The 17,500-nt window shown below is 38.9% G+C and overlaps 1 protein-coding gene across 5 annotated transcripts in view; it reads right to left on the bottom strand.

Annotated features, from left to right (window-relative positions):
* The window catches only part of LOC139687085 (BMP-binding endothelial regulator protein-like), a 59,323-nt gene that overhangs the window by 34,652 nt on the left and 7,171 nt on the right, over positions 1-17,500 (bottom strand). For 4 of the 5 annotated variants that reach the window (XM_071584194.1, XM_071584190.1, XM_071584191.1 and 1 more), the window contains 5 exons: positions 15,747-15,859; positions 11,198-11,283; positions 7,606-7,705; positions 2,813-2,989; positions 1,451-1,648 (listed from right to left, as the gene is read on the bottom strand). In XM_071584194.1, the coding sequence (XP_071440295.1) occupies positions 1,451-1,648; positions 2,813-2,989; positions 7,606-7,705; positions 11,198-11,283; positions 15,747-15,837 (652 nt within the window). In that variant the 5' untranslated portion in view covers positions 15,838-15,859. Of the gene's footprint in view, positions 1-1,450; positions 1,649-2,812; positions 2,990-7,605; positions 7,706-11,197; positions 11,284-15,746; positions 15,860-16,865; positions 16,936-17,500 lie in introns of those variants that run through there. The other variant, XM_071584192.1, reaches the window with a different exon arrangement.

Here is a 17,500-nt window from a genome sequence, read left to right as displayed (position 1 = left end):
AAAGCGTTTGATAGAGTAAATTGGGAAAAACTAATGAGTATATTGCAGAAAATAGGAATAGATTGGAGGGAAAGGAGGCTAATCCGCAACCTGTACATGTCTCAGACTGCTCAGGTGAGGGTGGGAAACGGAGAGTCAGGATGGGCAGTGTTAGGAAGGGGTGTAAGGCAGGGTTGCCCATTATCACCGTTGCTGTTCAACCTGTACGCAGAAGAAATGATCAAAGAGGCATGGGATGAACTCGAGGTAGGAATGAAAGTGGGCGGGGAATTCGTAAAATCAGTTAGGTTTGCTGATGACCAAGCTTTAGTTTGTCAGTCAGCCAAGGGGCTGCAAGCATTGCTTAGTGAATTGGAAATTCAGTGCGACAGGTATGGGATGAGAATCAATATTAATAAAACAAAGGTTATGCGATTTTCTAGAAAGAAAAAGGCCAAGCTTAACATTAAAATAGGAGGGCAAAAGCTAGAGCAGGTAGAACAGTTTACGTATCTCGGTAGTGTTTTGGACCAACACGGTCAAAGTAGTAGGGACGTAAGAAGAAGAATTGCGCTAGGCAAAGAGGCTTTCACAAGGAGGAGGGAGTTGATGACGGGGACTTTGAGTAAGGATGTTAAGAAAAGACTCGTAAAAACTTTGATATGGAGCGTAGCTATGTACGGAGCGGAAACGTGGTCATTGAAGCAGGAGGATAGACGTAGACTGGAGGCTTTTGAAATGTGGGTGTGGAGAAGAATGGAGAAGGTGAAATGGACAGAGAAGAAAACAAATGAGGAAGTACTTGGTATGGTGGGCGAAGAGAGGGGTTTGTTGGGAGATATTACTATGGAGGCAGGAAAAGTGGATGAAGGGGGTGTTGACCAGCAGTGGGATGTTGAACACTGTAATAGAGGGGAGAATGTTAAGGGCAAATGAGGAAAGGGAAGGAACTGGATAAGGATGTCTTGGAAAAGGGATGAAGGGAGGAAGAAAGTACTCAGAGATGAAGAGGGACCTGATATAGAGTAGGATGATGGATTTTATGTTTTGTTAGGAGTAATAAAATATTTGTTTGGTAGTTGTGTCCATCCAAAAACCTACCTTAACCGGTAGATTACTTTAAAAAAATATATATACACACCCACACACACACATATATATACTTTTTCTTTTCTATGTGCAAATCTACACTTCATTTATTCTCATTCGTAGCACTTCTTTATGATAATTCATAGTACTTGACGTATGCGTAGAGTACGTCATGGTTTGTCACTGTCACCCAAAGTAACAGATACCTGAAGGAACAGAAACCGGAACACATTTAACATGTAACAGCACATGGGAACAGAGGAACGTCTTAAACTGATGAACCCCACCACCCCCTCATCTAAGTAGTATTTGACGCAGTAACGCAAACACTCTCTATCTCTCTCTTGTATGAAGCCCCCATTGTTGCATGCATCACGCTCACCTTTGCAGACAGGACAGCATTCCCCCGGCGCTCTCGTCTGCCTCGAGGGTGGACACTGGAGCACGGGGCACGCCATTTTGGTGCAGGTCAAACTGCGCCGTCCAGGAGGGCCCTCCCTGCAGTGACACGTGAGGCAGGGGTCTTCTGGGATCATCGCGTCCCTTTCCGAGCCGACCTCTTGACCATTGATGAGGCACCCTGCGGACAAGCGAGCGAGACACACGGACGCAATAAATAACGAGACACTCTCATCAATGTGCACCAAATGCAATTTGTCATCACAAAAATATAAACAATAAAACTTGGCATGTGGAAGTAACAACAATGTTACTTCCACATGCCAAGTGGTGGCATGTGGAAGTAACATTCCCCTTGAAGTAGAGCACTTCAAGAGTTATTCACACGGGGTAGGATGAAAACTTATGCACACATGATCGTAGAGCACAAACGAAATGACCTTCAGAAAGGGGAAAAGAGGGTAATGTTAATTCCAAATGCCAGGTGGTGGCATGTGGAAGTAACATTCCCCTTGAAGTAGAGCACTTCACGAGTTATTTACACGGGGTAGGATGAGAACTTATGCACACATGCTTGTGGAGTACAAACGAAATGACCTTCAGAGAGGGGAAAAGAGGGTAATGTTACTTCCACATGCCAAGTGGTGGCATGTGGAAGTAACATTCCCCTTAAAGTAGGCACTTCAAGAGTTATTCACATGGGGTAGGATGAAAACTTATGCACACATTCGACTTGCAGTCGACTTGATTTGAAGGGATCAGGGTTCAAATCCCGGTCAAGGCAAATATTTTTTCACTCTGAAATTGTTTTGCCTTAAAAATCCTCCTCATTCCCTTGCCATGCCTTTGCACTTTTAGAGATTTCTAATTGTTTTTCCTTATAAAACTCAAGAGATACCTCAAAGGGTAATCAATACACTTCGGATGATGATGACGTGAAGGCAGAAATTCAACAACAGGACTGTGTTTAAACTCGGAAATGTTGAAAGGAGTTTTTCTCATCACTAAACATTCTGTTTTGTCAGTTAAAGTACATAATTACTCCCTAAAAGCACAAATACACGGGACGAAAAAACCCCTAGCCCCCAACAGTATGTTTAACTCATTGAAAGTCAAACCATTCATTCAAATTAAACTTAAAAAAAGGTCAAAAATCACTTCTGACGTCAACTGGACATTCCTCGTCAAGGCGACACTAATCCCACCGACGTCTTTCAACTATTCCAATTAAACCACAGAGTCAATCATCACTTTATAAACAAGATTAAATAGATTAACGTCAAATAATTTGAGTAGACGGATTGGGGTGGCATAATCCACCAGATAATTCGAGAAATGAACAAACCTTGGCAAGCAGGACAGCACTCCCCCTCTCGAGGCGGCATCGGTTCCTGGCATGGAGTATGGCACAGCACTTTTGTCTCAGTGATCACACCACCAAGACAACGGAAAATGCGGCACGCATCACCTTTTGCGGTCCACTCCGAACCGGACGGGTGCTCTACACCTTCCCACACACAGCCTGCAAAATGGATTTAGTGTATTATATATATATATTATTATTATTAGGTAATCTACCGGTTCAGGTAGGTTTTTGGATGGACATAATTACTAATTATATAGTTTATGACCCCTAGCAAAACACAACATCCTACTTTACATCAGGTCCCCTCTTCAGCTCTTCAGTACTTTCTTCCTCCCTTCATCCTGCCCAACATCCCTATCCTGTTCCTTCCCTTTCCTCGTTTGCCATTAACATTCTCCCCTCTATTACAGTCTTCAACATCCTACTACTGCTGGTCAACACCCCCTTTATCCACTTTTCCTGCCTCCTCCTTAGTAATATCTCCCAACAAACCCCTCTCTTCGCCCACCATACCAAGGACTTCCTCATTTGTTTTCCTTCTTTTGGTCCATCTCACCTTCTCCATTCTTCTCCACACCCACAAATCTACAATAGCCTCCAATCTACGTCTATCCTCCTGCTTCAATGACCACGTTTCCACAGCCACACATAGCTACACTCTATATCAAAGTTTTCTAACGAGTCTTTTCTTAACATCCTTACTCAAAGTCCCTGTCATCAACTTCCTCCTCCTTGTCTGAAAGCCTCTTTGCCTAGCGCAATTCTTCTCCTTACGTCCCTACTACTTTGACCGTGTTGGTCCAAAACACTACCGAGATATGTATTAAACTGTTCTACCTGCTCTAGTTTAATTGCCCTCCTATTTATAATGCTTAGCTGAAGCCTTTTTCTTTCTAGATTATCGCATAACCTTTGTTTTATAAATATTGATTCTCATCCCATATATCTATCGCACTGAATTTCCAATTCACTAAGCAATGCTTGCAACCCCTCTATTGGCTGACTGACAAACTAAAGCTTGGTCATTGAATCAAACCCAACTGATTTTAAATGAATTCCCCGCCAACTTTCATTCCTACCTCCAGTTCTTCCCATAATGCCTCTATTTAATCATTTCCTCTGCATACAGGTTGAACAGCAACGGTGATAATGGGCAACCCTGCCTTACATCTCTTCCTAACACTCCCCAACCGGACTCCCCGTTCCCCACCCGCACCTTAAAGCAGTCTGAGACATGTACAGGTTGCGGATTAGCCTCCTTTCCCTCCAATCTATTCCTATTTTCTGCAATATACTCATTAGTTTTTCCCAATTCACTCTATCAAACGCTTTTTCGAAATCTGCGAGACAGGCAAATACGTCCTGGTTGTGTTCTATATTCCTCTCTCGATTAATAATCTCATTATTACTGCAATTGCATCACATGCGTACCTCTCCCCTTCCTAAATCCATAATCTGATCATCCCCTATGTAATCATTTGCCCTACTCTCTATCCTTTTGTTTATGATCCTAAGAACAACTTTAGCTGCATGTGATATCAAACTAATTGTCCTGTAGTCCTCACATGATGTAGCCTTTACCTTCTTCGGTATAGGAAGTAAACCTGATCTCACAAAGTCTACCGGCCAGATTCCTTCCTCATAGATACTACGGATCAGCCCATATAACTGGGTGATCTCTACAATCACCTACTAAATATATATATATATATATATATATATATATATATATATATATATATATATATATATATGTATATATATATATATATATATATGTATATATATATATATATATATATATATATATATATATATGTAAATATATGTATATATATATATATATATATATATATATATATATATATATATATATATATATATATATATATATATATATATATATATATATATATATATATACATACATACATATATATAATGGCAATTCATCAATACACAAGTTTTGTTGATAAACGGAGACAAGATAAATAGGCTAATTACTTGAATATATTAGTGTGCCTCATGAGTGATTATATTGCCTTCAATATACGACGTCTGCCCAATAAATGCACGCCAACTGAGGCCACAGACACTTCATTTCGCTTTAAACCTAGTCTAAATCAATGATTTTGCCCGAAGAACTCCCAAAGTACACTCTCCATCCATTGGTAGTAATGCCTATCTAAGCCTTCTCCTTCTTATATTCCATCTTATGCTTCTTATATTCATTTCCACTGTTTAATAATGAAGCACTCTCCTATGGAAGTCCTCCTTCCTTAACCCTCTCTTAGTGCGGCGGGGATTCCAGGGGTACTTGGTGAGAAGTGCAAAGTGTAATTTAAGAAAATGTATCAACTTAGGAAAAGAAAACATTATGAAGTTATTTGTTTAGATATCCATATGCAGTTTTTTTATTTTAAAATATAATATTGTACTTAATAATGATGTCATACATTTACATCATCTGAATAATAAATGTAATTATTACAGTATCATAAATTTGAATAATATTTTTTTGGCAATAATATTTCGATTTTTAGACACAAAATTAATATTTTCTTAAAAACATTTTTCAATTAAACTACGATATTTAAATATAATAAAGAATCAAAAAGACATGTAGAAAATATTATAAATAAATAAAGAAAAACCAGTGAGTTACAAATTTTTTTGTCAGCCTCTGCATAGTTCGATTTTGTTGAAAAGGCTGATCTCACTGAGTCAAATTGGGACTTTTCCACTTCCCTTGAGACTGCGGCAATGTGCTTACAATCTAAAGGAAGGAAAAAACTAAGTTCTAACTCACAGAGAACTACTGACAATGTAATCCAACACACAGGGTGCAATTGATTGGATAGGATGGATGGCAAGAGAAACCAAAATGATTACAAAGCAGTGCTCTCATTTCCATCGTATCAACAAAGTCTGAATAAGCAGCTATATATCAACACCACCACACCATAACACATTCAAGAGATTACAGATGAACGCAGGTTAATTAGTAGCCTTTTGGTGGCTTTTCATAGTGGAAAGACCACTCAGAAAAAAAACGAGCAAACAATTAGGCAGAGCTTCCCGACATGTACAAAACTGAACCTAAAATTATAGTAAGGATTATACTTTTTGAAAAGCATTTAAAATTGCTAATAAAAAATTAAAAAATTAATTATATAATTCTATGGAATTCAGCCTGTTGATAGCACAAAAACCATTAAATTATTAAAGAAAAAACCATAAGTTACAACTATTAAAACAATAGCCTACGCAAGAGCCGATATATCGGCCCGCCGCACTTTTCGCCAGGAACACAAAAGCCGATATATCGGCCCACTGCACTAAGAGGGTTAAAGGCAGTTCAGTTGGGAGGCTTTTAATTAGTTTTCTATCATCATTTCTTGCTTTATTTTTCTGTCTTCAACACATCTTGTGCCCAAGTGATATATATATCCCCTCATCATCACATTTTATGGGGAATATATGATTGAAAGTCCCAATTGAAGGCTTTTTTCAATTACTTCTCTATCGTAGTGTCTTCTTGCCTTTATTATTTAGTCTGTCTGTCTTCCACTCATATCGTCTTTTGCCCAGTGATATATACAATGTCCCTTCCACATCACTTATTTGTAATTTGCATTTTATTGGGAATATATAGGTTGAAAAGTCCCAAAGGGAGGCGAGATCTATTTTAAGATTAATAAGGAGGATTGTGATGAAAGGATCTAAGGCGATTGAATTTTTTAATGCCAGAAACTGGAAGAGAACATATCAATGCTCTCGGAATTATGTACAGCAGATGCACTGATGGTATCATTGGTGTGTCATCATGGATTCATGCCCATTGCCTTGAGTCGGTTAAAATATTAGCCTGTGTGTGGGCAGTGTTGAGTTTCCATTGAAATTCAGTTCACTGTTCAGCTAATATCATTCAGATCACAGTTATTATAATGACTGATCTGATCAGTAAGGAAGGACAAGGGACCATTGCACACATGATCAATGTCGTATCAACGTCAAATAACGCAGGTGGATCTTAGAAGGTCTTTATAAAAGAGGCCTTGCATCTTAATCCGTCTTTGCCTTGTCTTGTCTCCGGCCATCTTTCTAATAAAACGCTTATTAATCCACTTAGAAAAATGATGTTTTATCTTCTTCTTCAGAGCATTTTTATCAACCTTAGCTTAATATCTAAACAGTACATTTCAATTTAATTTCTTACAATAATTATTACCACAGCACTACACCATAGAAGTACTTGGTATGTTGATTCGTAGCTCTGTTTATTTCATTCTTAATTTCCGTTTATTCAACAACAAACAGTATTTAAACTAGGACAACAGAGTAACTAACATGAGTGATACAACCATATGCAAAGCTCGTACCATCCGCCAGAAGCACGGAAGACAGCTCATTGTGTCTCAGGAGGCAAATATCATCGCTATACTGTGCACCGGAGGTTATAGTCCAGGTCACGGCATCTCAGATTACACCAGCAGGCACATTTCTTGTCCAGAATACTTCCGTACAGTACGTTTATTTGAATAGGAGACGAGATTATTTGAATAAATACTTTGTTTCAATTAGTTACCCCATTAATGCTGCTTATATCATCATCAAAACACATCCATTTGATGCCAATACACTCAGGATACTCCCAACTTTCGAATTCTGCCTTTAAAGCTTTTTTCGGAATAACCTTTTTGAGTCTGACGTCAGACAATTTAGTATTCGGATGTCTTTTTCATCAATAGTTTCAAATTCAGCACACTGACCTTTGCACTGTTGGCAGCACTGGTCCTTCTCCAGCTCCATAAGCATATAGCAGCCCAGTTGGTTTGCGCAACCTTGACGCTGACACTCAACAAAACCATTCTGTGGAAGAACAAAAAACGATGCAAATTGCAATGAGCACATATATGGATTATTTACACCCTAACAGGGTGGACGGGACGCTTACCTACGATTGGGTGGACGGGATGCTTACACAACCAGAATACCCCATTATACTAACAAAAACGACGAGAACTGAATTTTAATATTCCCTTACCAACTTATTAACGTCTGCTCAGCGAAAAGTGATCCATTTGACACCTCAAAACATTTGATTTCACACCATAAAGTTGACTTGTTTTGGCAAAGGTGTTTTATACACTTTTCCCATGATTTTAGTACCATATAAGCATCAAAAACAGCCGCTGCAAGTTTAAGCACATTCAGTTCTCTTACCTCAGAAATTGAATTAACATACAAGGGTAGGAGGCTGAAAACTAATGGAATCACAAGCTTGTAGACTATACAAACAAAATGACCTTCAAAAGCACTCCTGGTCTGGTGGCATGTGGAAGTAACATTCCCCCTCAATACGCATCGGCAGGCTTCAGGTCACATTATTCATCCAGTGTACATTGAGAAGCAGAAGTACTGATCCACAAGCATATGGGCATTAGTTTTCAACCTACCCCATGTGAATGACTCTTAAAGTGCTCTACTTCAAGGGGAATGTTACTTCCACATGCCACATCAGGAGTGCTTCTGAAGGGCAATTTGTTTGTGGCCAACAAAGCATGTGTGCATTAGTTTTCAACCTACCCCATGCGAATAACTCGTGATATGCTCACATTTAAGGAGAATGTTACTTCCACATGCCACAGCTAGAGTGCTTTTAAAGGTCATTTTGTTTGTGATCAACAAAGCATGTGTGCATTATTTATCAGCCTACCCTGTTTGAATCACTCTTGAAGTGTTCTACTTTAAGGGGAATGTTACTTCCACATGCGTGAACCAGGATGGCTAATGAAGGTCATTTTGTTTGAAGTACTAATACACGTCTTCATACTTCTGCTTCTCAAAGTACACTGGATGAATGTAATGACCTCAAACCTGCAGATGCATTTTAAGGGGGAATGTTACTTCCGCATGCCCATACCAGGAGTGCTTCTGAAGGTCATTTTATTTCTTTTAGTCTAAAAGCATGTGTGCATTAGTTTCCAGCCTACCTTGGGTGAATAACTCTTCAAATGATCTAATGCAAGGGGAATGTTACTTCCACATGCCCATACCAGGAGGGCTTCTGAAGGTCATTTTATTTCTTTTAATCTTAAAGCATGTGTGCATCAGTTTCCAGCCTACCTTGGGTGAATAACTCTTAAATGCTCTCATGTAAGGGGATTGTTACTTCCACATGCAACCATGTGGCATGTGGAAGTAACATTTCCCCCTTATTTCCCCTTTTGAAGCTCATTTTGCTTGTGATATATAGAAAGCATGAGTGCTTTACTTTTCAGCCAATACCCTCTTTGGATATTGAAAAGAGAGAGAGAAGATTTTCTCCTGACAGAATTGCATTTAAACATAAATTGCCCTTCCAAAACACTGACACAAGGCCATTAAAAGAGAGATGCACTTTGACCCAGCGATGACGAATTTCTAAGAATTCTAAGATGAATTAATATTGATATACCAAAACCTGTACCTACTAATAGTTTAAATATTAAATTTTCCTTTACATCATAACTTTAAAAATCAAATTTCCATCTAACGGCTGGGAAATGGGGTGATTATTATAATTAGTTATACAGATCGAATGAGTGCCTGTGGGAAAATTACATAACGAGATAGGAACAGTGACTGAATAACAGCACCGTAACAAGTAACATAACGAGATAGGAACACTGCATAACAGAACCGAGTAGCATTAAACAAATACGAAGTAACATAATGAAAACTGGTCACAGGAACAAGTTCCAGCACGAGGTTAATCCCAGAAGTACCAGAGTAGTAGTAGTATTTTATGGGAGGCTGTGACTGACAGCTGAGGTAATTTGCACCATTAGGGATGTATGGGTGAAAGGGTGAAGGGTGGAGAGAGAAACCTGGCGTCCGCATTAGCCTACTACTCTTTAAGAAAGGCGCCAAGGGGTCAATCAGTTTAACGTCCCATCCGACGGACGGCGTACTCTCACTCAAAGTGCCCTCCACAAAGCACCTCAATTAGGGATAGCTCTGGAAAATATTCAACACCACCAGGATTTGAACCCGAGCCCACTGGGTGGGAAGCCAATACGATAGCCACTGCACCAATCCCCCAGAAGTACCCAACCCAATAATGAAATCACGTGAATTTTGGACACAAAAATTTGTTTATTTTTCTACATAATCTCCATTTCAGCTCTGTAAAACACTTTTCCCAGCGAATATCAATAAGTTTGATACCCTTTTCTGTATATAATAAGAACTGTCTTGCTTCTCAAAAAAGCCATTGACTACCACACGACATCACTTCTTCAACGGTTCCAAATTTTTTGACCATCCGAGCCATTATTTTCAAGTTTGCAAATAGAGAAAATAACCCGATAGGGAGAGCTAAATCTGGCGAAAATAGGGTGAGCCTGAGTTACGAGCAATTTTAAACTATAATTCAATGAATTTCGGCCATTTGCAACATGACTTATTCATAAGCTGGTGAATATTGTCTTGATGGAACGAACACTTTATTCTAGAGCCAAATGGGGACGCTTTCGCTTGATTTCTTGGCTTTAAACATGGCAATAAGTTGGCATAATACCCGCCGGGGATAGTTTATCCTTTTTCAAGATGGTATTCAATGAAAATTATCCCACGTACATCCATATAAACCAATGCCATGACCTTGTCTGGAGATTAAACGGTCTTTGCCTTCTTTGGAGTCGGTTCTCCCTTTTAAATCCATTCTTTTGATTGTTCTTTTGTCTCGAGTGTGAAGTAATGGACCCATGTTTCATCCATTGCTATGAAACAGCACAAAAATTCCGCTTTGTTGGCTGTTAAACTTTGCTAAACACCCTAAATTGAAACATCTTCACGTCATTCGCCACAGATTTGGCCCCCCCTTGGATTATTGTCAATCCAAAAACTCAATAAAAATGCCTCAGAGGTCAAAGATATTCCAAACCATTGAAGAAATGATGGCAGCTTCAGTTAACGGCTATTTTGATGAGAAAGACAGTTCTTATTATATAGAAAAGGGTATCGAGCTTATTGATTATCTCTGGAAAAAGTGTTTTATAGAGCTGAAATGAAGATTAAGTTGATAAATAAATACTTTTTTCCCAAAAATTCTTTTGTTTCCTTCTTTGGGTCGGGTACTTCTCGGGATTAGCCTTCAAAAGGAAATATGTTATCGGGTAAAGCACACATGTAACAGTCGTAGGGAACAGGAATTTCGGAATAGGATCCGAGTAACAGGAACGGAGTAGCAGGAACATATTAGCAGGAAGGGAGTAACAGTAACACATTAAGTAACTGAGTACCATATAGCATCAAAATGTCGGGTGGTCCACCTATTTTTAAGAACAAATATATATAAACATAAGGAGGTCTCCTTACCTTGCACATGCAAGTGAAGCATCTTATATCCTTAATGCTGTGCACAGAAACCTCTCCACCTTCATTGGTGCATGGCTCGCGACTGCCTTGAAAGTGATTAAAAAACAAAAATAAACATATATATATATACATAAATTACTAATACACACATACCAGAGGTCACCAATTAGTATTCATAGTTCAAGTGATGCAGATAAGGTGGCTATGTTTTGCGTTTTATAAATATATAAATATATATCTATATATATATATATATATATATATATATATATATATATATATATATATATATATATATATATATATATACACACACACACACACGAGGGTTATCCGGAAAGTAGTACCCGTTCGTGCCGCATGAAGTGCTGACGACGCGAGTAGCCGCTGGACGAGGTCAGATAGCTTCAGTGGCTTGTCTGCCTTCTCTGAGCCAAGTTGCGTGACGCTAGCATTGCCTGTGTTGTTTCTGTGATTGTTTACAATGTTTAAAAAAATTGAGAACGCCGCCAGTTGTGAAGTGAGGGCAGTGATTAAATTCCTCAATGCAAGAAACGTTCGCCCATGTGATATTCATCGCCAATTAAAGGAGGTGTATGGAGACAATGTAATGGACGAGTCGTCTGTTCGGCGGTGGTGTCGCAACTTCAACATGGGGAGGGGGAACACACACGACGATGAGCGTTCGGAGAGACCGTCTGTCATTACAGACCAACTGGTGAGCTCAGTTGACGAATTCGTGAGGAACGATCGGCGCGTCACAATTGATGACATCTGTGAGCATTTTCCCAATGTTTCTCGAACAATTGTTCATGAAATTGTTAAACACCATCTGCATTATGCAAAAATTTGTGCAAGATGGGTCCCTCGCGCATCTCAATGAGCTGGCGGCGAAGGACTATGCAGCAGGAATACAGAAACTTGTCACACGTTATGACAAATGCCTTAATTTGCTTGGAGATTATGTTGAGAAGTAGTTTAAAGTATCCTCTTTCAAATAAAATTTTTTATGTTTGTTAATATTTACTTTTGTGTCTTTATTTCACGAACGGGTACTACTTTCCGGATGACCCTCGTATATAAATGTATGTGCATTTATATATATATATATATATATATATATATATATATATATATATATATATATATATATATATATATATATATATATATATATATATATATATATATATATATATATATATCTTTATATATATATCTATATATATATATATTTTTTTTAAGGTAATCTACCGGTTAAGGTAGGTTTTTGGATGGACACAACTACCAAACAAACAGTTTATTACTCCTAACAAAACTCAAAACTTCGTGTCACTGTAAATTGGCAATCCTGCTGTATGTGCACAATTTTTACTAAATAAATAAAAAAATAAATAAAATCCATCCTCCTACTCTATATCAGGTCCCTCTTCATCTCCGAGTACTTTCTTCCTCCCTTCATCCCGTCCAACATCCCTTTCCTGTTTCTTCCCTTTCCTCTTTTGCCCAACATTCTACCCTCTATCACAGTCTTCAACATCCCACTGCCGGTCAACACCCCCTTCATCCACTATTCCTGCCTCCACAGGATTTCTCCCAACAAACCCCTCTCTTTGCCCACTATACCAAGTACTTCCTTATTTGTTTTCTTCTCTGTCCATTTCACCTTCTCCATTCTTCTCCACACCCACATATCTACAATAGCCCCCAGTCTGCGTATATCCTCCTGCTTCAATGACCACGTTTCCATAGCCACATACTTATAGCTACGCTCCATATCAAAGTTTCTTAACGAGTCTTTTCTTAACATCCTTACTCAACGTCCCTCTCATCTTAATTTCCTCATCCTTGTCTGAAAGCCTCTTTGCCTAATTGCGCAATTCCTCTCCTTACGTCCCTACTACTTTGACCATGTTGGTCCAAAACACTTCTGAGATAAGTATAAACTGTTTTACCTGCTCTAGTTAAATTGCCCTCCTATTATTAATGTTAAGCTTGGCCTTTTTCTTTCTAGAAAATCGCATAACCTTTGTTTTATTAATATTGATTCTCATCCCATATATATATTGCACTGAATATCCAATTCACTCAGCAATGCTTGCAGCCCCTTGGCTGACTGACAAACTGAAGCTTGGTCATCAGCAAACCTAACTGATTTTACGAATTCCCCGCCCACTTTCATTCCTACCTCCAGTTCTTCCCATAATGCCTATCTTTCATCATTTCCTCTGCATACAGGTTGAACAGCAACGGTGATAGTGGACACCCCATACCATACACCTCCTCCTAACACTGCCCATCCTGACTTCCCGTTTCCCACCCGCACCTGAGCAGTCTGAGACATGTACAGGTTGCGGATTAGCCTCCTTTCCCTATTCCAATATATTCCTATTTTCTGCAATATACTATTTAGTTTTTCCCAATTCACTCTATCAAACGCTTTTTCGAAATCTACGAAACAGGCAAATACGTCTCCTGATTGTATTCTATATTCCTCTCGATTAATAATCTCATTACTGCAATGGCATCACGCGTACCTCTCCCCTTCCTAAACCCAAACTGATCATCCCCTAAGTATTAATCATTTGCCCTACTCTCTCTCTATCCTTTTGTTTATGATCCTGAGAACAACCTTAGCTGCGTGGGATATCAAACTAATTGTCCTATAGTCCTCACATGACGTGGCCTTTACCTTTTTCGGAATAGGAACTAAAACTGCTCTCACAAAGTCTTCCGGCCAGATTCCCTCCTCATAAATACTACGGATCAGCCCATATAGCCTCCTCCTCCCACATTTTCCTAAGCATTTTAAAAGTTCCACGGGAATGTTATCCACCCCCACGGCCTTATTTAGTTTCATCTCCCTTAATGCCCTTTCTATCTCATTGTCTAGTATGCCTGGACCTAAGCTGTCCTCCTCTACGTCATTTTATTTTTCAATGCCTAACTTTGTTGGTCTGAGTTCTTTACTATACAGTTCTTCTATATACTCCTTCCATCTCTCTTGGATCTCTCCTGCGTCAACTATTACCTTACCCGCCTTATCTCTAACTGTTAGCATAGCTCTTCCTTTCTTACTTCCCGATAACGATTTAACTTTGCTGTACAGCGCACCGATTTCACCCTTCCTCTGCACACTTTCCATATCCTCGCACTGCGTCTTCCACCATGCTTCCTTCCATCATGCCTTTACCTTTTTCGGAATAGGAACTAAAACTGATCTCACAAAGTCTTCCGGCCAGATTCCCTCCTTATAAATTCTACGATATATATATATATATATATATCAGCCATTGTGGAGTGCAGTCAGTTGAAGATGAATTATCCACATTTACAATCGGATGGATTCAAACATTCAAGCGTTCAGTGCTTCCATTGGTAAAGTAAGGCATCCGGAATACTCTGCTCCAATTCCAACAACCCTGACCCATCAATTGTTTTAGAAAAAACAGGATATCACACACTCCATTTTAATATTTCCGCCGAAACTCCCACATTTATAACTCGTTAGGTAACAATAGTTGTTTTGGGAATTTGGACAAGGTATTCTAAGTTAATTTATGGAATATTGGATTCAGTTTGAAATCCACAGAGCAATGAACGAAGTCATTAACATTATTACGAGGATAGGCTGAGAATTAATCCACACAGATGCTTTGTAGACCACAAACAATAACAAAATAACAAGATGAGGGCAAAAAGTACATCAAATTACAATTATTTAAGTTTCGAAATCATTTATTTATTTCCCAACATAGTCCCAAACATAATAAGGCCAACACACACATCTCCTCCTCCTCCCAAAAGTGTGAAATTGGTTTACCAGGGGAACAGACCAGGAGTGCTTCTGAAAGCCATTTTGTTTGTATAGTCTACAAGCAATGTGTGCTTTAGTTTTCAGCCTAAACCACCGTAAAAAACTGTTGCAATGCTCAACTTCTAAGGGGAATGCTACCTCCACATGCAACTAGGTGGCATTGGAAGTAACACATTCCTCGAGTTGCCCCCTCCGAAGGCCATTTTATTTGCATAGACCTCAGGCATGTGGGCATTAGTAGTCTACCCCATGAATATAACTCCTGCAGTGCTCTAATTTAAGGGGAATGTTACTTCCACATGCAACTAGGTGGCATGTGGAAGTAACATTCCGCCTCTTCCCCCTTCTAAATGTCATTCTGTTTGGGATCTACAATCATGTGTGAATAAGGTTTCAGTCTACCTCATGAATATAACTCCTGCAGTGTTCTACTTTAAGGGTAATGTTACTTCCAAATGCAAATAGGTAGCATGTGGAAGTAACATCCCTCAACTTGCCCCTTCTGAAGGTTGTTTTATTTGCATAGTCTACAAGCAATGTGTGCATTAGTTTTCAGTCTACCCCATGTAAATAACTCTTGCAGCGCTCTACTTTTAGGGAAATGTTACTTCCACATGCAAATAGGTGGCATGTGGAAGTAACATTCCCAGTGTTGCCCCTACTGAAGGTCAATTTGTTTGTGGTCTACGTATACATGTAAATATAAATCGATCAGGATCACTTTCAACTTACCAATTAAGGTCTCCGAGAGTACTGCATCCGTGAATATCCAATAGGACACCAGGACAAGCGTAATCGCCCTCAAGCCCAACCGCAGTGCCATGTTTCCAGCCCGTGTCAGAAATCTGCAACCAAAAATACGTACCAAAGTATATAAATGCATGAATATGGAAAAAAAGAACACTTAGCGTTCAATAATTCCTCCCACACCACAGTAGCCAGCCAAAAGGCATTATGGCCCCAGCAAAGACAAAATTACATTGATTCTATTTAAAATAAACATAGACAAATACGTTTACGTGCTAATTACTTATTGCAACAATTCTATTTCTTTCGTATCACATATTGACATCAAGATACTTTCATCTAGTTTAAATTCTAACCGGAAGAAAAAACAGGGCATCTTATTGGTCAGGAAACGCAGTGCTTAAATAAAATACAGGGAATTGGTTGGGATGGATAAAATAATGCAATTCCCAGGGTAATCAGTGCATATATACATATATATATATATATATATATATATATATATATATATATATATATATATATATATATATATATTACACATTTTCTTAAACATATTTATATATTTATTTGTACATATATATATGAATATAATACATTTATATATATATATATATATATATATATATATATATATATATATATATATATATATATATATATATATATATATATATATATATATATACATAAATTTCTGTGGGTCGCGGTGGTCCAGTGGGTAGAGAGCATTGGACTACTGACCAGAGGGTCTGGGGTTCGATTCCCGGGCAAGGCACTCCGGGCACCTACAGCTCCACCCAAGCTATGCAATTTTTGGGTACCAGATCTTCCTGGGAAACCATAACTGGCACAGGGAAAGGAACCTGCCCCCCTAACCTGATAGTGTGATAGTCACACAATGTATATGTCACATAATGTCACACAATGTCATACATATAAATATATATATGTATATAGGTATATCATGCATCATATTGGCATAGAAACACTTTAATAAACTAAAGGGATGTGGTCGGGGGTGGATAAAACCATACAATCCCCACAGGGTAATCAGTGCACAGACTAATTAAACCAATTATTTTCCAAAAAAACACACATTACCATCAATGCAGTCTGCAGCTCCTTGAGGGCCGAACAACTGGCACATACTCAATCACACCGGAGACTCTCATGTTTAATTATATATATATATATACGTACACACAATTGATGACGACAGTGTAAGGAGAGAGAGAGAGAGAGAGTGTGGTTTTGTAGCGTTGGACTAGTGTGGAGTGTATATATCTGTCGGCCCTTATCACTCAGGAAACGCTTCCCTCCGAGCCACATCCTGTTTCCCGAGGACGACCTGAGCCCTCGCTAACGAAGAAAGGGGAGATGCTATCTCCAGACCCAAATCACGCTAATGGAAAAATCCCACCTCACTCAGGGAACACACACGCAGAGAGCAATACGTCGTCCGTGCAATAAATACGAGAACTGATGCAATCTGAGGGGCTGTGATGGAGACTATTAGCCCCACTGCCCACACTATATGGACGTGCTAGTTGCCTCCTGAGGTACCCAATGAGCTGTCTCTTCTGGGCTCCTTTGTGCAGATTATTCAAGCTGTGAGCATATGGTTTGCCCAGTTATGTATGTTATTATGTTGTCCTTATGTTTTACTACTGTTTTTTTTGTTGAATAAATGGAAAATGAGAAGGAAATCTACAGAGCTACAGATCAACATACCAAGT

This window comes from Hetaerina americana, unplaced genomic scaffold, assembly GCF_022747635.1.
Source record: "Hetaerina americana unplaced genomic scaffold, ioHetAmer1.1.p SCAF_161, whole genome shotgun sequence".
NCBI lineage: Eukaryota > Metazoa > Arthropoda > Insecta > Odonata > Calopterygidae > Hetaerina > Hetaerina americana.
Note: the sequence above shows the minus strand (reverse complement) of the source record. Positions and strands in the feature narration are given on the sequence as shown.